This window comes from Scyliorhinus canicula, chromosome 5, assembly GCF_902713615.1.
Source record: "Scyliorhinus canicula chromosome 5, sScyCan1.1, whole genome shotgun sequence".
In the NCBI taxonomy this organism is placed as follows: domain Eukaryota; kingdom Metazoa; phylum Chordata; class Chondrichthyes; order Carcharhiniformes; family Scyliorhinidae; genus Scyliorhinus; species Scyliorhinus canicula.
Window position 1 is genome coordinate 217993682 of NC_052150.1, and position 21467 is coordinate 218015148.

The window sequence follows — 21467 nt, forward strand, 5'->3', positions numbered from 1 at the left end:
TTTACTGTGGGGTTTTATATTGAAAGCATACAAATAGGAGTAGGCTTTTCAGCCCCGATGAGCCCGTTCTGCCATTCACCGAGGTCATTGGCACTCTATATCTTGACTTCATCCACCCCTTTTAGTTGCGAAACCATTTGCCTAAGAAAAATGTACCCAGGATCTCTTGAAAGCCAAAGTGAAGGGAACAATGCATAGACCGGGGAGGGTTAGTAAACGTGGCCTTCTACCTCCTGTTAATGAAATAGAAACACTCTTTGTCGGCTGTTCTACTGGCTAAAGTGTGTGAATGTGTTGCAGGAACAGCTGGCATAGCAGGCGATGTGGCTGCAACCAAAATCGTGGAGCTGTCAAAGAGAAACCGTGAGCTGAATGTGGAGAATGAGAGCCTGAAATCCAAAGTCAAGCAACTGGGTAACACGTTACAGGAGCTGAAAAAGGAGGTGTGGTTTCAGCCCAGTCGTAGACTCTCAGAGGCACAATGAGGAGTTGGCAACGGTCATATTCAATCTTTCACCCTCGTATCAACGTAGGGGTCTATAAAATAATGAGGAGCATAGATAAGATAGATAGTTGACATCTTTTCCCAAAGGTAGAGGAGTCTAGAACTGGAGGGCATTGGTTTAAGGTGAGAGGGGAGAGATACAAAAGAGACCAGAGGGGAAATTTCTTCACACAGAGGGTGGGGAGCATATGGAATGAGCTGCCAGGGGCAGTGGTAGAGGCGGGTACGATTTCGCCTTTAAAAAAAGTAGTTAGACAGTTACATGGGCAGGGTGGGTACAGAGGGATATGGGCCAAATGCGGGCATGTGGGACTAACTTAGTGATAGAAACTGGGCGGCATGGACAAGTTGGGCTGAAGGGCCTGTTCAATGCTGTAAACATCTATGACTCTACAGGGAGAAAGTGAACCTCTGACCTGACTGAGGTGGCAGATTGGCTGAGAAGTTTTTAGCCATCGTAAATATGTTTTACCTACATAAACAAGTCATTCTACCTCGAGAAGCAATTCTTTATATGTGAATTGACTCTGGCCTGACAAGCAAAAGAGAGCATTGTAAGAATTGTGTGTTATCAGTTTGTGAGCCAGGCAGGTCTATGATACTCCAGGATAGACCTGCCATCCCTAATACGAAAATGTGAGGTCTTGCACTTTGGGAAAAAAGAATCCAAGCATAGACTACTTTCTAAACGGTGAGAAAATTCATAATGCCAAAGTACAAAGGGATCTGGGAGTGCTAGTCGAGGATTCCCTAAAGGTAAACATGCAGGTTGAATCTGTGATTAAGAAAGCGAATGCAATGTTGTCATTTATCTCAAGAGGGTTGGAATATAAAAGCAGCGATGTGCTACTGAGCCTTTATAAGGCTCTGGTTAGGCCCCATTTGGAGTACTGTGTCCAGTTTTGGGCCCCACATCTCAGGAAGGACATACTGGCACTGGAGCGTGTCCAGCGGAGATTCACACGGATGATCCCTGGAATGGCGGGTCTAACATATGATGAACGGCTGAGGATCCTGGGATTGTATTCATTGGAGTTTAGAAGGTTAAGGGGAGATCTAATAGAAACTTACAAGATAATACATGGCTTAGAAAGGGTGGACGCAAAGAAACTGTTTCCGTTAGGCGAGGAGACGAGGACCCGTGGGCACAGCCTTAGAATTAGAGGGGGTAAATTCAGAACAGAAATGCGGAGACATTTCTTCAGCCAGAGAGTGGTGGGCCTGTGGAATTCATTGCCGCGGAGTGCAGTGGAGGCGGGGACGCTAAATGGCTTCAAGGCAGAGATAGATAAATTCTTGATGTCGCGAGGAATTAAGGGCTACGGGGAGAATGCTGGTAGGTGGAGTTGAAATGCCCATCAGCCATGATTGAATGGCGGAGTGGACTCGATGGGCCGAATGGCCTTACTTCCACTCCTATGTCTTATGGTCTTATGGAATGTAGAGGGATTGACCTGTCACTGTGGGTTAGCAATCTATGACTCACCACTGCAAACGCCAAAGCCCTATAGATTTCTCAGTTACTTGAATTTAAAAAATAATTATCAAAGATTATCTGCTGAGTTTCTACTCCTATCGGGCACCCAATTGACCAAGAAAAGAACATTTCTTGCACCCTCGGTAGACCCGGTCATAAACTATGATGTTCAAAGTGCACCAGAAGTATTTCAACCTAAGTCAAATCATTAAATCTCCTGTGGCATTTGGATTTTATTAGTGCAAAGCGTCAGAAAGGGAGTGAGTTCTGTGATATCTCGGAGTCCAAGGCTATTTGGGGTTGGTTTAGCACAGTGGGCTAAATAGCTGGCCTGTAATGCAGAACAAGGCCAGCAGCGTGGGTTCATTCCCGTGCCCCGTTCCAGCCTCCCCGAACAGGCGCCGGAATGTGGCGGCTAGGGGCTTTTCACAGTAACTTCATTGAAGCCTACTCGTGACAATAAGCGATTATTATTATGTGGAATTTATACATTTATATAGTGGGGGTGCATTACAGTACCAAATTTATATTTGCAGTGGCTCTAACCTGAACAGTTGCTTGAAAGGCGCAATTTGAAACTTGGGATTCTGCTGGCCCGGCCTTTGCCAAAGGGCAATGGTGGAGCCATTACACGGTTGCCTATAGAAGCAGACTCACTGTCCGTAGCCACTATAAACACTGCACTCCTGATGCTGAAAATCATGCTGCTTTTGACAAGTGCTGTCAGCAAAATTTGTTACATAAGTGAAAAAATGAGAGCATAATGGCCTACTGTTTCTGTCATCATTTTGATATTTTGATTAATGGTTGTACCGTTTTGATGCTCTCAATAATGTAATGTTTGCTTTTTTAACCTCAGGCTACCCCATCGGGCAACCAACCAGTAAGCGCCAAAGAGGCATCTGGACAAACCAACAAAGAGTTATCACCTGGGATGCAAAACAGCTCACTGGTCAGTGGAAAATAATGAAAGAGTCGTCGTCCCCCCCCCCCCCCCCCCCTTCCACCGCCGCCGCCCTTTCTCTTTCTCACTCTTATCTTTCTCTGTCTGTCACTATCTCTCCTCTATCTTCAGTCATTTCTCTCGAGTTGCGCTTTCTGTTTCCTTCACTGTGCTGTCATCGTCTGTCTCTAGGGGCTGGTTTAGCTCACTGAGCTAAATCGCTGGCTTTTAAAGCAGACCAAGCAGGCCAGCAGCACGGTTCGATTCCCGTACCAGCCTCCCCAGACAGGCGCCGGAATGTGGCGACTAGGGGCTTTTCACAGTAACTTAATTGAAGCCTACTCGTGACAATAAGCGATTTTCATTTCATTTTCATTCCTCTTTCCTGCCTGCCTCAATCTTTCTTGTCAGTTATCTCTTTCTCTTCTGTTTCTTTTTTAAAAAATAATTTTTATTGGAATTTTTTACAGAAAATATAAAACATAACAACAAACAATGAACTGCAACAAAATAACCCATAATAACTGTAACACCCCCCAGACCGTATCGACGCATGTATCACATCCCCAAACCCCCCCCCCAACCCCAATGAACAACAAAAGAACTTAAAAATAAATTAAAATTAAATAAACAAACATAGTCATCGTCTCCCCCCACCTTTTTCCCTCCCCCCCGGGTTGCTGCTGCTACTGTCCCGTACCCTATCGTTGAGCCAGAAAGTCGAGGAAAGGTTGCCACCACCTAAAGAACCCTTGTACCGACCCTCTCAGGGCGAATTTGACCTCCTCTAGCTTAATGAAACCCGCCATGTCATTGATCCAGGTCTCCACGCTTGGGGGCCTCAGATCCTTCCATTGTAGCAAGATCCTTCGCCGGGCTACTAGGGACGCAAAGGCCAGCACACCGGCCTCTTTCGCCTCCTGCACTCCCGGCTCCACCCCAACCCCAAAAATCACGAGTCCCCATACTGGCTTGACCCTGGATCCCACCATCCTCGACACCGTCCTCGCCACCCCCTTCCAGAACTCCTCCAGTGCCGGGCATACCCAGAACATATGGGCATGGTTCGCTGGACTCCCCGAGCACCTGACACACCTGTCTTCAGCCCCAAAGAACCTACTCATCCTCGTCCCAGTCATGTGGGCCCGGTGCAGCACCTTGAATTGGATGAGGCTAAGCCGCGCACAAGAGGAGGAAGAATTAACCCTCTCCAGGGCATCAGCCCATGTCCCGTCTTCGATCTGTTCCCCCAGTTCCCCCTCCCACTTAGCTTTCAGCTCCTCTACTGACGCCTCCTCCGCCTCCTGCATAACCTTATAGATATCAGATATCAGATATCTTCCCCTCTCCGACCCAGACCCCCGAAAGCACCCTGTCACTCAACCCCCTCGCGGGAAGCGAAGGGAATCCCTCCACCTGCCGTGTAGCAAATGCCTTTGCCTGCAGATACCTGAACATGTTTCCCGGGGGGAGCCCAAATTTCTCCTCCAACTCCCCCAGGCTCGCAAACCTCCCATCAATAAACAGGTCCCTCAGCTGTCTGATGCCCGCTCTGTGCCAACCCTGAAATCCCCCATCAATGTTCCCCGGGACGAACCTATGGTTCCCCCTTAACGGAGCCTCCATCGAGCCCCCCACTTCTCCCCTATGTCTATGTCGCCTCCACTGCCCCCAAATCTTGAGGGTAGCCGCCACCACCGGACTCGTGGTATACCTCGTAGGAGGGAGCGGCCACGGCGCCGTTACCAGGGCCCCCAAGCTTGTATCTCCACAGGACGCCCTCTCCATCCGTTTCCATGCTGCCCCCTCCCCCTCCATTACCCACTTGCGCACCATCGACACATTGGCCGCCCAATAATGCCCCGAGAGATTGGGTAACGCCAGCCCCCCCCCCATCTCTACCCCGCTCCTCGGTGAAACAAAGCTCATGATGCTGCTAGTCACCCTTCTAAAAAAGGCCCTAGGGATAAAGATGGGCAAACACTGAAAAAGGAACAAGAACCTTGGGAGAACCGTCATTTTGACGGACTGCACTCTACCCGCCAACGATAGCGGCACCATGTCCCACCTTTTAAATTCCTCCTCCATCTGCTCCACCAGCCTGGTAAAATTAAGCTTATGGAGAGTCCCCCAACTCCTGGCCACCTGCACCCCCAGGTATCTGAAACTCTTCACTGCCCTCTTAAATGGGAGTCTCCCAATTCCCTCCTCCTGATTACCCGGGTGTACTACAAATACCTCGCTCTTGCCTAAATTTAACTTATAGCCCGAGAAGCCCCCAAATTCCGCTAACAGCTCCATCACCCCCGGCATTCCCCCTTCTGGATCCGCCACATACAATAGCAGGTCGTCCACATACAGCGATACCCGATGTTCCTCCCCACCCCGCACCAGACCCCTCCATCTCCCTGACTCCCTCAACGCCATAGCCAAAGGGACAGGGGGCACCCCTGCCTGGTCCCACGGTAGAGTCTAAAGTACTCCGATCTCCTTCCATTGGTAACTTTTCTCTTCTGTTTCATTCCCCTCTGTATCGGCAGCTGCCTTTTTGCTCTATTTCCCCAAGTTATTCCCCTGCCTTCCTCACTTAGTTATCGTGCCCAAGTTATATTTTTTTCTGTGTCCACATTCCCTTTGTCCGTCCTTAAATCTCAAGCTGTATGTCTTTCCCTCTCCACTGCCAGTTGTCTTTCTCTTTGTCAATTTCCACAGTGATACTCTCGCTCTGTTGCTCTACCATCAGCGGAAGCCTCACTCATATTACGTCTAGTGGTCAAGCTGGGAAAACCTCAGTGAAATTCACCCTCCTCCAGCCTATGTTCTCATTTCTCTCACCTTTTTTTGCTCTTCCCGTATAAATTTTCCCAACTGCTTGTCTTAATTTGAACAGCCTTTGGCGTTCACAGAATAATTTTTTAAAACTGCTGTTGCCCACAGTTTGTATTCTGGTACCGTGTAAAACATCACACAGATTTTGATTAGTTTTTTTAAAAATTCTGGTCATTGTTTTCAACAGTCTGACAGCTTTGATGCAAAAGTCCTTCAGGAAAAGCTTTCAGCTGCCAACCTAAAACTGGTTGAGTCTCGAAACCAAATACTGAGTGTCAAGCAAGAGTTGAAAATGGCACACAAGGTACACCATCTAAATAATAGTAAAATTAGTCAAATTTGATTTAAACTGGTTATAATAGAAGCTCACTGGTTGTGCACACTCCATAGGAATTAGCAGACTTGTTGTTTTATGCTAATCTGCCATATGGGAAACACACAGGATCAGGTGGAATTCCAGTTTTACATTCTGCCCAACATTGCTCTCTGTTGTCTTCAACTGAGGGTAAAATGAGGTGGTGTGTAGAACCAGGTTTGCACTTGATCCAATGAGATTTCTGAAGGGAACAGGGGAGCAGTTAGGTTAAAGTTTCTCCCGTTTATAATTTTTCATCTCCAATGTTAATGTTTCCAGTCATAGAATCCCTATAGTGCAGAAGGAGGCCATTCGGCCCATCGTCTTTGCGCGCCCCCCACCCATCCCGCTCTGTCCCCATAACCTAATCTGTACACTGAGGGGAAATTTATCATGGCCAATTCACCCAAGCTGCACATCTTTGGACTGTGGGACGAAACTGGAGCACCCGGAGGAAACCTGCACAGACACTGGGAGAAAGTGCAAACTCCACGTAGTCAGAATTGAACCCGGGTCCCTGGCGCTGTGAGGCAGCAGTGCTAACCACTGTGCCACCGTGTCACCCAGTCGATGACCTTTCATCAGAACAAGAAACGTTTAAATATATACAGGTCTCAAGCAAGTGTACAGAGGGAAAGGATGGGAGGAGAGGAAAGAATAGAAGGGAAGGTCTGTGATAGGGTAAAAGGCACAATAGATTAAATGGCAAAAAAGGATAATTGTGCAAGGCAAAGAGGATGATGATGTGAATAGTAGAGAAACAAAATATGGGTCTAGAGGAGTTGTAAATGGGGATATCAGAATTATAAGCAACAGCTGCTGACTGGAAAAAAATCGGGCCAGATATTATGATATGTGTTAAATCTCGAAGTCTGTTTAAAGAATTGAAAGGTGAGGTGCTGTCCACTAGCTTCAGTGAAACTGTGTAGGAGGCAGAGGACAGAGAAGTGGGAGTGGGGCGGAGAATTAAAATGTCAGGCGACCAGAAACCTGGGGTCACACTGGCAAACTGTACGTAGGGGTTCTGTAGAGTGGCCACCCAGCAAGCTGTAAAGATTTTTCTGTCTTTTCCAGGTATTGGTTAATGAAGTGGGAGAGGATGTGAACGTGCAACATTTGCTGAATAACAAGGGGTCATGGCGTGGCCGATCCCAGCAGATCCTCATCTTGCAGAAGAAGGTAAGGAATCCCGTATGGAAATAGTGGCTCATTTAAATATGCTGATCTGGATCACACCAAGTGAGGGCACGATCCAGATCGCAATGCCTCGCGAGATTTCGATTAATCTCGCGAGATGTTTCATGTATTGCAAATCTCGCGAGAGGCCTCACGAGATTCAACGGCTTCGTCCTGACACCATGTCGTGCCCTTAATTCCAGATTTTATTGGTTTTAATTTCACTACCTGCCATGGTGGGATTTGCATCCGGGCCCCTCGGAATTACTCGTCCAGTGACAATAAGGATAGGCAACAATCAGTAAGGATTGTTTGAATCCTTCAGTAAGGAAAGGCAATAACACCCCCTCCACGATCATCCTCAACACCGGTGCCCCACAAGGCTGTGTCCACAGCTCCCTACTATACTCCTTATACACCTTTGACTGTGTGGCCAAATTCTCCTCCAATTCGATTCTCAAATTTGTTGATGACACCACAGTAGTGGGTCGGATTTCAAGCAATGACGAGACAGTATAGGAATGAAATAGAGAATCTGGTGAACTGGTGCAATGACAATAATCTCTCCCTCAATGTCAACAAAACGAAGGAGATTATCATCGACTTCAGGAAGCGTAGTGGAGAACATGCCCCTGTCTACATCAATGGGAATGAAGTAGAAAGGGTCGAGAGCTTCATGTTTTTAGGTGTCCAGATCACCAACAGCCTGTCCTGGTCCCCCCATGCCGACACTATAGTTAAAAAAAGCCCACCAACGACTCTATTTTCTCAGAAGACTAAGGAAATTTGGCATGTCACCTATGATTCTCACCAACGTCTACAGATGCACCATAGAAAGCATTATTTCTGGTTGTATCACAGCTTGGTATGGATCCTGCTCTGCCCAAGACCGCAGGAAACTACAAAAGGTTGTGAATGTAGCCCAGTCCATCACACAAACCAGCCACTCATCCATTGACTCTGTCTACAATTCCCACTGACTCGAAAAGGCCTCCACACACCCCGGACATACTTTCTTCCACCTCTTTTCGTCAGGAAAAAGATACCAAAGTTTGAGGTCACGTACCAACTGACTCAAGAACAGCTTCATCCCTACTGCCATTAGACTTTTGAATGGACCTTCCTCGTATTAAGTTGATCTTTTCTCTGCACCTTGGTATAACTGTAACATTATGTTCTGCAGTCTCTCCTTCCTTCCCGATGTACGATATGCATTGTTTGTACAGCATGTAAGAAACAATATAGAACATAGAATATAGAACGATACAGCGCAGTACAGGCCCTTCGGCCCTCGATGTTGCACCGACATGGAAAAAAAACTAAAGGCCATCTAACCTACACTATGCCCTTATCATCCATATGCTTATCCAATAAACTTTTAAATGCCCTCAATGTTGGCGAGTTCACTACTGTTGCAGGTAGGGCATTCCACAGCCTCACCACTCTTTGCATAAAAAACCCACCTCTGACCTCTGTCCTATATCTATTACCCCTCAATTTAAGGCTATGTCCCCTCGTGCTAGCCACCTCCATCCGCGGGAGAAGGCTCTCGCTGTCCACCCTATCTAACCCTCTGATCATTTTGTATGCCTCTACAGTAGTCCCCCTTTATAACGCGGGTGTTGGGGTCCAAGACAGCCACCCGCGTTGCATCCGAGCCGCGGATATCCACAATGGGGGTTTTAAAAATCTATGCTAGCGCTTCCCATTGTGAGTCTACGGGGGGACGGGGGGAGAGGTCAGACCCCCATAGACTCACAATGGGAAGCGCTAGCATAGATTTTTAAATAAATTTAAAACCCCCATCGTGGATCTAATTAAAACAGTGTCAATTTCAGCAGCCAGCTCACTTTGATGCGGAGAGGGAAGCTGCTCTCTCACTGAAACAATCAGCCGGCCGCTGAAATTGACACTGCCCGCTGCTCTCTCCCTCCAATCCAACTTTTAAGTTTTAATGTTTCTGATTGGAGGGAGAGAGCGGCCGGCTCACTTTGATGCGGAGAGGGAAGCTGCTCTCTCACTGAAACAATCAGCCGGCCGCTGAAATTGACACTGCCGGCTGCTCTCTCCCTCCAATCAGAAACATTAAAACTTAAAAGTTGGATTGGAGGGAGAGAGCAGCCGGCAGTGTCAATTTCAGCGGCCAGCTGATTGTTTCAGTGAGAGAGCAGCTTCCCTCTCCGGATCAAAGTGAGCCGGCCGCTGAAATTGACACAACTGACAGTTGGGGTCCATAAGCACCCCCGCGGTATATCGCGAACCGCGGTATTGCGGAGCGCGGTATAACGGGGGACTACTGTATTAAGTCACCTCTTAACCTCCTTCTCTCTAACGAAAACAACCTCAAGTCCATCAGCCTTTCCTCATAAGATTTTCCCTCCATACCAGGCAACATCCTGGTAAATCTCCTCTGCACCCGTTCCAAAGCTTCCACGTCCTTCCTATAATGAGGCGACCAGAACTGTACGCAATACTCCAAATGCGGCCGTACTAGAGTTTTGTACAACTGCAACATGACCTCATGGCTCCGGAACTCAATCCCTCTACCAATAAAGGCCAAGACACCATAGGCCTTCTTCACAACCCTATCAACCTGGGTGGCAACTTTCAGGGATCTATGTACATGGACACTGAGATCCCTCTGCTCATCCACACTACCAAGAATTTTACCATTAGCCAAATATTCTGCATTCCTGTTATTCTTTCCAAAGTGAATCACCTCACACTTCTCCACATTAAACTCCATTTGCCACCTCTCAGCCCAGCTCTGCAGCTTATCTATGTCCCTCTGTAACCTGCAACATCCTTCCGCACTGTCTACAACTCCACCAACTTTAGTGTCGTCTTCAAATTTACTCACCCATCCTTCTGCGCCCTCCTCTAGGTCATTTATAAAAATGACAAACAGCAACGGCCCCAGAACAGATCCTTGTGGTACGCCACTCGTAACTGAACCCCATTCTGAACATTTCCCATCAACTACCACTCTCTGTCTTCTTTCAACTAGCCAATTTCTGATCCACATCTCTAAATCACCCTCAATCCCCAGCCTCCGTATTTTCTGCAATAGCCGACCGTGGGGAACCTTATCAAACGCTTTACTGAAATCCATATACACCACATCAACTGCTCTACCCTCGTCTACCTGTTCAGTCACCTTCTCAAAGAACTCGATAAGGTTTGTGAGGCATGACCTACCCTTCACAAAACCATGCTGACTATCCCTAATCATATTATTCCTTTTCACTGCGTACTTTTCACTTTTCACTGCGTACTAATACATGTGACAACAATAAATCAAATCAAATCAAAATACTACTCCGCCACTGCCTCCCCAACTATGTGGACTACCAAACCCAATACTATGAACTAGTCTACTTTGTAGATTGGACAACTGAATAAAACCACACATGTTAGATTTAAAAAGCCGATAATATAATCTGTAAGCAAGTAAAGGTTCCTACACTGCATGAACTCACAAAGGCTCCTGAGGCAGTACCTCCTATAGCCACGACCACTACCATCCAGAAGGACAAGGATAGCAGACACCTAGGAACACCACCACCTGAGCGTTCCCATCCAAGCCACAATTTGGAAATATATCGGCATTCCTTTATTGTCATGGGTCAGAATCCTAGACGGCACTGTGGATGTACCTACACCACATGGACTGCAGCGGTTCAAGAAGGTAGCTCAGCGCCACGTTCTCGAGAGTAATAAGGGGTGGGCACTGAGTGCTGGCCTAGCCAGCGAAGCCCACTTCCCATGGATGAACCAGAAAAGGGTGAGTCCACTATTTCAGACAAGGCTGCAATTTTTAATTCTTTCAGAACAGCTTCTCTTTCTCGATGCAGATTTTCTCACAGTATACCTTGATCACCTCCGCAGCCTCAGTGCTGACAGCCTCCAGTCCTCTCGCTGTGCTCAGTCAGTAGACCTTGATCACCTCCACAGCCTTCACTGGGGGTGTGAAATTCTTGTTCTCTCACCCAGTGTCTTCATGTGTCAGACAAGACAAATTAACAACCTCCAGTACTTAGCTTTGATGGATCATTGCCAATCTGCCTGCATGCTTGGATTCTCTGGGCTAAGTTTCCTGACAATACTGATGCTAAACCATTCATTTTAAATAAGTTACTGCAGGTACTATGGTCAGAGGTTTTGGGCCACCAGTTCTTCTGACCTGTGGGCACAGCTCTTTCCTCACTCCTGAATGGAATATGAGAAAAAGCTTGCCATCTGACAGTGAATCTTCCTCTCGTTCCTGGCCTCCAATCTCTGTCATTTTAATTAGTTTCTTTAAAACTGTAGCGCTTTCTGTCTTTCCTGCAATCTTCACCTTATCAAAGCAGGAGCGTTGTGCTATTTATCTATGTTTCTACACCTATGTGTCAACTGGGATTCAGTGGTAGTAATCTTCCTTCTGATATAAAATGTTATGGAATGGGACCTAAACGTATATTGGAGGCTGGTGCTCCCAATGCAGGACTGAGGGAGATCAGCACTGTTGGAGGTGCTGTTTTTCAGATGAAGCATTGATACCCATCTGCCTTCTCAGGCGGATGTAAAAGAACCCATGACACTACTTTAAAAAAGGATGGGGAAATTCTTCTCTGGTGACCTTGCTAATATTTATTCTTTAATATTATCACATTGCAGTTTGCTGTGCACAAATTGATTGCCACAACCCCTACATTACAACGGTGATCACGCTTTGAAAGTGCAGGTATTCCCTGGTTGAAATTACATTTGAATAGAAGTATTTTGGTTTTAGCATGGTTGGTAGTTTGGGGTCTTCCCTGAATGGTGCTGTCATTTCTGTTTACCTTGGTTGCTGAGCATGCTCAGTCTTCTTCACAAACAAAATGCTGCTCCATCACTTTGGGCGGCACGGTGGCCCAGTGGTTAGCACTGCTGCCTCACAGTACCAAAGGACCCGGGTTCAATTCCGGCCTTGATTAACTGTCTGTGTGGCTATGTGTGCTCTATCGCTACCGACCTATATCGTTTCTAGCCATTCATTTAAGTTCTTACTGACAATGCCCCCTCGGCCCCTCTGCCTGTCCTTTCGATAGGACACATATCCTTGGATATTTCGATCCCAGCCCTGATCCCCTTGTGATGCCCACAACATCGTACCGGCCAATTTCAATGCTTGCTACAAGCTCAGTTGCCTTGTTTCGTATATTGCACGCACGTAGGCACAACATGAAATGAAATGAAAATCGCTTATTGTCACGAGTAGGCTTCAATGAAGTTACTGTGAAAAGCCCCTAGTCGCCACATTCCGGCGCCTGTCCGGGGAGGCTGGTACGGGAATCGAACCGTGCTGCTGGCCTGCTTGGTCTGCTTTAAAAGTCAGCTATTTAGCCTGGTGAGCTAAACCAACCCCTCAGTCCTCAGACCAACATCCTCAGTCCTGTGTTGACTGCCTCCCTTCTCAGAGTTCCCATTATCTGCTGCGCCTGAAGTTAGACTCCTGCCACTTTCTATACTCTCTGTTCTATTACTTTTTCTGGAAACTTTACTAACCTCCTGAGCCCTCGACACCTTTAACTAGTTTTAAATCCTCATCATTATCCTGCACTTCTACCTTCTCCTTTAACTTTGATGTTCTAATTTTCCATACAGCGGAACTATTTAGTATAAAGCCTTTCCTACAGCCCTAGTTATGCAATTCGCTAGGTCTCTGATCTCAGCTTGATTCAGGTGAAGACGATCCCATCGGAACAGCTTCCTCCTTCCCAGCACTGGTGCCAATGTCCCATGAATTCAAACCCATATTTAATATGAAAAAACCATTGTGGAATAGTCTATTCATATCTATCTCAAAATTTTTCATGCTTAAGTAGATCCGTGAGTTGGAAAGCCAAGTGGGACTAAAGAACCAGAAGGGACGATCATCCGAACTCGGTGTGGAAGAGGAGATGCTCGGTAGTTCAGGGTTGCGACGTTTGGCAAATCAGGACAAAAATGTAGCATACATTCGTACATTGGAGAAAGAAAGAAAGGAGACGTTGGATGTAAGTACTTTATAGCCTCTGATAATACAGCATCCCACCTATGAGAAATTTGCCATCAATTTCCATTTGCAAAGCTCACATGATTAAATTCTGGTCATCAAAGTCAGGGCTGTGTTCCCCTCGGCATTACGAGGGGGAGGTATGTGCCTTTGACGCAGAGTTGTTCAGTTCTGATGGTGTTCCACAGGGATCAGTGCAGGGACCACTGTTTGTAATATATATATAAATGATCTGAAAAAGTGAAAGTGAAAATCGCTTATTGTCATAAGTCGGCTTCAAATGAAGTTACTGTGAAAAGCCCCTAGTTGCCATATTCCGGCGCCTGTTCGGGGAGGCTGGTACGGGAATTGAACCGTGCTGCTGGCCTGCCTTGGTCTGCTTTCAAAGCCAGCAATTTAGCCCAGCGTGCTTAACCAGCCCCTAGGTAGATCTGGAGGAAAATGTAGCTGGTCTGATTAGCAAGTTTGCAGATGACACTAAGATAGGTGGAGTTGCAGATAGTGAAGGTGACTGTCAGAGAATACAGCAGAAGATAGATAGATTGGAGAGTTGGGCAGAGAAATGCCAGATGGAGTTCAATCCCGACAAATGTAATGCATTTTGAAAGATCAAATTCAGGTGCGAATTACAAAGTAAATGGCGGAACCGTTAGGAGCATTGGCATGCAGTGGGATCTGGGCATTCAGGTCCATAGTTCCATGAAAGTGGCAATGCTTGGGCGGCACGGTGTCGCAGTGGTTAGCACTGCTGCATCACGGCACCGAGGACACGGGTTCGAACCTGGCCCGGGTCACTGTCCGTTTGGAGATTGCACATTCTCAAACTGATGAACGGCATCAACTGCTCCATCTGCGGGTTTCCAGCATGTGACGGCATGGGTGGGTGGGTTTCACTCCCAAAACCCAAAGATGTGCAGGGTAGGTGGATTGGCCACGCTAAATTGCCCTTTAATTGGAAAAAAAGAATTGGGTACTCTAAATTTATAAATGAAAGAGACAATGCAGGTGGATAAGGTGGTCAAGAAGGCATATGGCATACTTCATCGGCCAGGGTGTTGAGTACAAGACTTGACAGATCATGTTACAGTTGTATAAAACTTTAGTTAAGCCACATTTGGAATGTTGCGTGCAGTTATGGTCGCCACACATGCTTTAGAGCGAGTGCAAAGAAGGTTTACCAGGACTACCGGTGGCAGCCATGGAGTGAATGGTCACACACAGGGCCACTCCAGCTCGAAGGCATTGATTTGAGCTCTTTTTACCCGAAAACGGGGGAATTTTGACGGGAAAGTGTAGCTGAAGGTGTGGAGGAGAATTTCCCCTGGGAGTGGCATGTCTGCTGGTTATCACACCTGGCAGGAGAAGGTTAAAGACCAGGCCAAGAAACTGTGGCTCAGCAACAATTGGAAAGATGGTGGAGGGGGAAGGGTTGTCACATGCTGGAAACCCGCAGATGGAGCAGTTGATGCCGCTCATCAGAGAGGAGTTCCGCCAGCAACGAAAGGAGATGCAGGAAGATCCATTGAAGCAATGGTAACACCCTTGAAAGGCTCGATGGAGAGAGTCGAGAAGTGCTTGGAGGCACACGGGTCACAGATCTGGGAGATGGAGAGGGTGATGTCCGACCACAGTGATCGGGTGGTGGTATTGGAGGTGGAGGTGGGGCTCCTGGGGGACCTTTGCAAGTCACTAAGGGCAAAGGTAGAGGAGCAGGAGAATAGATCTAGAAGGCAGAACCTGCATATCATTGACTTGCCTGAAGGTGTGGAAGGCACGAGTGCTCCGAGACATGTCTTAAGGATGCTGGCAGGACTGGTGGTGGAGGGTGTGCTGGACAAGACCCCAGAGGTGGATAGAGCGCACGGGTCCCTGAGGCAAAAGCTGAGCGCGAGGGAACCGCCACTTGTAGTGATTTTGAGACTGCACAAGTTTGTGGAGAAGGAGAAGATCTTGCGGTGGGCCAGGAGAAGATCTTGCGGTGGGCCAGAGAGAAGATCTTGCGGTGGGCCAGAGAGAAGATCTTGCGGTGGGCCAGAGAGAAGATCTTGCGGTGGGCCAGGAGAAGATCTTGCGGTGGGCCAGAGAGAAGATCTTGCGGTGGGCCAGAGAGAAACGGAACTGCGAATCGGAGGCGAACAGGGACCGAATCTACCAGGACATTGGAGAAGAAGCTGGAGAAATGGCGTGCCGGGTTCAAGAGAGCCAAAGCGGCTCTTTACCAAAGGCAGATCAGGTTTGGGGTGCTGTACCCGGCGAAACTGTGGCTGGCATTTGAAGGCCAGCAATTCTATTTTGAAACCCAGAGGAGGCCAATGACTTCATGAGACCACAAACTGGGGGAGAAGTGAACATTGATGGGAGATGGAGGAGTTGGAACAAAGGGGTTCGGAAGATGTGGTGGGTAGTGCGTGGGCTGGAGGGTATTTTCTTTTTCTTGGGTGAGTGATTTTGTTGTGATTGTTTGCTAAGGGGTAATACTTTCGTAAGGGGGCAATTGCCCCCCTCCCGCCTGGCACCTGTGGTGGTTTTTGTTTTTTGGAGGAGGTGAAATGAAAAATGAAAATGAAAATCGCTTATTGTCACAAGTAGGCTTCAATGAAGTTACTGTGAAAAGCCCCTAGTTGCCATATTCTAGCGCCTGTCCGGGGAGGCTGGTACGGGAGGCTGGTGACCTGTGGTTTTGGATTTGTCTTTGTTTGGTTGGGGGAGGGGCAGGTCCACAGGGAGCCATTTGCACAGACCAGAGAGGAGAAGGTGGGGGTGTAGATAGCTGAAGCTGCCACGCTGGCAGGTAATGCTGATGGACAGAAGTGAGGTGGGGGCGGTGGCTGCCGGGTTAGCCAAGGGATGTGGGGTAAGGGGAGTGGGGATGCGACATGGCAGTGTTGGAGTAGGACTGGGGTAATTGATGGAGAAGGGGGTCATCTTGGATGGACCCAGTTTAGGGTGAAATTAAAGTGGACAGAATTGGAAGAGGAGGATGGTGGACAGTAGAGGGGAATGGAGGTGCAAGCCTTTGGTAATGTTGGTAACATGGAATGCTTGGGGGCTGAACGGGCCGGTGAAGAGGTCTCAGAACTTTACGCACTTGAAGAGCTTGAAGGCGGGGGAGGTCTTTCTGCTGGAGATGCACCTCCAGGTGAATGGTCAGGTTAGGTTGAGAAAGGGAATTGGTTTGATTCAAGTCGCCGGGGGGTTGGCCACCCTGTTGATCAAAAAGACGGTGTTTGTCGGTGCCAAGGAAGTGTGGGACCTGTGGGGGAGATACGTGATAGTGAACGGGGTTTGAATGGGATGCTGGTGGTGCTCACAAACGTTTATCCACTGAATTTGGATGATGTAGCATTCGTGAAGGGGTGGCTGGGAGCGATTCCAGACTGGACTTGCATCAGTTGATCATGGGAGGGGACTTTAATTGCGTACTGGAGCCGAGGGTGCACGGGTCCAGTCAATGGGAAGGTCGAGGATGGCGAAGGAGTTGGTGGGTTTATGGACAGGATGAGAATGGTGGACCTGTAGATGTTTAGGAACCCGGGGGAGAGGGAGCACTCCTTCTTCTCACATGTGTACAAGAAGGTATTCTCCAGAATTGATTTTTTTGTGGTGAGCTGAGAGGTGTTAGTTGGGGTGATGGGGGTGGAGTAAATGGGAATCATGGAGATTTGACTTACCTCGACGCAGGAGTAGAGGCCGTGACTAAGGACTATGTGGAGCTGAACCAGAATGGGGAGTTATCAATAGCCACATTCTGGGAGGCATTGAAGGCGGTGGTTCAGGGGAGATTATCTCGGTCAAGGCACACAGAGATAGGAAGATGTGAGAGGAGTATGGATGGTTAGTGGATGCGATAGTTGAGGTGGACAGGGAATATTCAAGGGCCCCCACCAAGGAGGGAGTGGCGAAGAGAAAGCAGTTACAGAAGCAATTCATTGGGTTGATGACGGGAAAGACTGTTGGGCAGCTACGGAGGGCGAGGGGGTTACAGTACGAATATGAAGAAAAGGCGAGCCGCATGCCAGCCCATCAGCTACGGAGGCAGGCCGTGTCCAGAGAAATCCTGAGAGTGCGGACAGGGAAGGGGGAGGTAGTGTCGGAGTCGGGGAAGATAATGAGGCGTTCATGTTATGCAAAATTGTACAGGGCCGATCCGTTGGTGAGGAAGGGGACATTGGGTGGTTTCTGGATGGGCTGGAATTCCCACACCTCCACCCTATCCCTTTTATCCCCGTGACCCAACCTAACCTTTTCGGACACTAAGGGTAATTTAGAATGGCAAATCCACCTAACCAGCACATCTTTGGACTGTGGGAGGAAACCGGAGCACCCGGAGGAAACCCACGCGCACACAGGGAGAACGTGCAGACTCCGCACAGACAGTGACCCAAGCTGGGAATCGAACCTGGGATCCTGGAGCTGGGAAGCAACTGTGCTAATTTTAAAAAGGTTTACCAGGACATTGCCTGGTCTGGAGGGTATTAGCTATGAGGAGATGTTGAATAAACTTAGATTATTTTCGCTGGGAAGACGGAGGCTGGGCGGAGACCTGATTGAGGTCGACACAATTACGAGACGTATAGACGGTGAATAGTCAAAAACGTTTTCCCAGGATGGAAGACTCAATTACAAGGGCGCACAGGTTCAAGCTGAGAGGGGAAACGTTTACAGAGATGTGTGGGGAAAGTTTTTCACGCAGAGGGTGGTGGGTGCCTGGAACGTGCTGCCAGTGGAGGTGGTGGAGGCAGGCACGATAGCCATGTTTAAGATGCATCTTGATAGACACATGAACGGGCAGGGAATGGAGGGATAGAGATCGTTTGGGCAATAAGCAGTAGGTGGAAATAAGGGATCTGGATCCGCGCAGGCTTGGTGGGCTGTATGAATCCACCCCTTTTCAATTGTGTTTCTGGACCAATCATTTGATCAAATCGGCAAGCAGGGAAAATAGTGGTGTGTGATGATGTGGCCATTAGACTGTGAAAGGAAAGTAGCAGGTTCTGCAGACAGTCTTGAATTAGGAGTAAATGTGATGGGTTGATTTCGACGAGCGAGTCAAGGAAGAGCACAGTAAAGGTGAAAGAATTGGACGCAGAGCTGCGAAACCAAGAGTATAAGGAGAAAGATAAATCTTCGATAAATACCGAACGGTTATTAGAATAAATAACTGGTAAAGCGGAGTTGGGAGGGGAGATCAATTGGGGGGTATGGAGTGAGGCACTGCGTAGGGTAAACGGGACCTCCTTTTGTGCAAGGATGAGCTTGATACAGTTTAAGATGGTGCACAGGGTGCATGTGACTCGGTGTTGTTCGTTTTACTGAGTGTGCTTTGCACTCAATTGGCTCTGTTTTATTCCTTAGCTCTAGAGTCACCAGGTATCTTTATGATACCGCCACGAGGTTCAAGTTCAGATCAATGACTCAATATACCAGTTAGCAAGGTTCAATCAAACACATTTATTATTTACACAGTAAATCGATACTCATGCAACTAATACTAACGGACTAAACTATTCCAACCACTATAAGCCAATACTTATCTTCGATAAGGGAACACACTGGATCAGGGAACAATGGCCTCTTGTTCTGTCCTGAAACTACAGGCTTCCCAGTTGGTACGGGCTAAGGGGTCAGGAGTGTCTACTCTCGTAGCGAGCGTTGGTTGACACTTGGTGGTGCAGCAATTGGCCAGGCCTCTCCTTCTCATGTTCAAGTTCTTAGAGAGCTGCTGCAAAGGTGTTCTGCTGGGAGGGCCGGCTAAGAGAGAGAGCTGGACTTGGGATCTGTCCTTTATAGGTCACAGGGGCTTCGCGCCCATCTGGGCGGACCCTATACTTGCTTGCAATCGATTGGACCTCATACCAATCGATTGGTTTGAATTCCCCAATACTGGGGCTGTTTCCCGATTGCTGGGCGGTTCTTGGGGTTGTTTGTAACTTATTGTCCGGGACTCCTGCTGGCGCCTAAGAGTCTGGCTTGACTGTTGTTATTCGCGATTGTGTCCATTGTGCCCGGGAATCACCGGGAATCGCTCAATTAGTATGCAAACTTGTTAGTTTCAGTGCTGTCTGGTTTCTCTGCAGACAGAATACACAGAGAGATTCTGCAGCATGCTTGTCTTTCTGACATTGTCCAATTTTCCCTGCATGCATTTCAATTCTCTATTTTATGTCAGGAAGTGGCCAGCTTTGGTGGCTACATCGGGTGAGAATGAGTGGGTTCTTTCAGGGGGTAGCAGATGAGTGTGAGTCGTGTGGGCGGGGGCCAGCGAATCACACGCGCATGTTTTGGGTTTGCGGAAAATTGGAAAGATTGTGGGCAGGAGTGTTCACGGTCTTAGCCAGGATAGTGGAGGAGGGAGTGGACCCGGACCCTTTGGTGGCGGTATTTGGGGTTTCAGAGAAGCCGGGGCTCATGGCGAGGAGGAAGGCCGATGTCTTGGCCTTCGCCTCTCTGATTGCACGGAGGCAGATTTTGGTGGAGTGGCAGTCAGCATTGCCACCGGGGGTAGCGGCTTGGTTGGATGACCTGTACAACTTCCTGCCATTAGAGAAGATAAAAGTATGAGTTAAGGGGTTCTTCAGGGGGGGTTGAGGAAAGGTGGGGGATGTTTGTGACCGTGTTTGAGGGGCTGTTCGTCGCAGGGTGAAAATGGGGAAAAATCTCTCCAGACTGTATAGTTGATTATTGGGGTGTTTATTCGCTGTAACCTGTTTTGATACATGTTTGTAATACAATACATTTTTAAAAAAGAATAATTATATACAAGTTGCACGCACTTGTTTGTATGTTTGCTCAGAAAGTGACTGCTGACTATGAGAAGTTGAAGAAAGATCACGAGGAGCTCAAGAGTAAACTTGATGGATCGAAAGCGAGAAACAAAATTTTGTCCAGTGAGCTCAAGATTTTGAAGAGTCAGGTGGTGACCCTTCTCGAGAAAGGGAAGCACGATGATGAGCTGGTTAGCGCATTGCTGGTGAGAAATATTGTTTATTTAAAAATAAAATAGGGGTTGTGTGGAGACATAGTGCTTCAAAGAAATTTCTTGAGGGCAACTCTGATTTGATGAGATTAGTCTGACTAATGTAAATGAAGATGGCATTTTTCCTCATTATCTCACGGTGTCCTGGTCAACATTAAATCAAGTCCACAGCACGGAAACAGGCTATTTGGCCTTTCTATTCCCATACTTTATGCTCCAGACTAGCCAAAATTGTGCATTGGCCAGGAGCGGTCCAAATATGGATCCAAAATGCAATTAAGATTCCCCCCCCCCCCCTAAAAGCAGCTGCCATATGTCCAGTTCCGGAATGGCAGCCAACAACCATCCCATAAACTTGACATTGTCCCAATTCAGGGCATACATGTTCACCATCATCATATCACACACCAACCCCCCCAGGTCTATCACTACCGCGAGCGCCTGAAAACAGACCTTCCCGCCCCCTCCACAGCATGTGCTCTGCTGTCAAACCCTGAGTGAAAAAGCTGTCTGACCCAGGCTTTCCTAGTCCCGCACCCACAGGCGTGGTTCCACATCGGCCCCCAGCCCTTTCAAATGGGAAAAAACCTTTGCTATCTTCACAGGGACCCCCCAAGCCCCACACGTTTCAGGTGAGCAACCTCACTGGGGGTCCCCCCCCCCCCCCCCCCCCCCACCCCCTTGAGTCAGCCATCCCTACCCCAAATTTTTGGGTCCTAAGACCATCTAAGGTGCCCGCCCAGCTCCATTGACAGGATGAGACAAAGAAAAGCACTTAGTCACCATTAGTTCACCCGGGTCCGTAGTGTCCCCCCCCCCCTCAACCCCCACCCCACCCCTCCAGGCCCACAGACTGCCTGGCGCCACATCCTATCCCATCCCCCACCACACAAACACAAAACTAGAGCTAGACATATTGCACCCCTCCATACCTGGCCCAACAGGCCACACCCTCTCTCCCCCCCCACCCCCAGTCCACTCCCGATTGCTTGCCTCCCCTTCTCCCCATCGCTAACAAAGTGGCTCCCAAACGGGGTCCTCTTAACATATGTCCTCAAGCAACAACCAATACATACCTTCTCCCCTCAACCGTACCCAACCCCAACAAGATCAACAATCAAGTTATCAAACATGCCTACCGCTCTATCGCCCGCCCACACTTTGGCAAATCTGACCACAAGGCT

At 48.2% G+C, this 21467-nt stretch overlaps 1 protein-coding gene across 1 annotated transcript in view; it reads left to right on the forward strand.

Moving 5' to 3' along the window:
* The window catches only part of ccdc13 (coiled-coil domain containing 13), a 74342-nt gene that overhangs the window by 15946 nt on the left and 36929 nt on the right, over window positions 1-21467 (forward strand). Inside the window, exons 3-8 of the mRNA XM_038798519.1 lie at window positions 301-443; window positions 2842-2934; window positions 5942-6058; window positions 7184-7288; window positions 13138-13308; window positions 20101-20277. Coding sequence (XP_038654447.1) covers window positions 301-443; window positions 2842-2934; window positions 5942-6058; window positions 7184-7288; window positions 13138-13308; window positions 20101-20277 — 806 coding nt within the window. The remainder of the gene's footprint in view (window positions 1-300; window positions 444-2841; window positions 2935-5941; window positions 6059-7183; window positions 7289-13137; window positions 13309-20100; window positions 20278-21467) is intronic.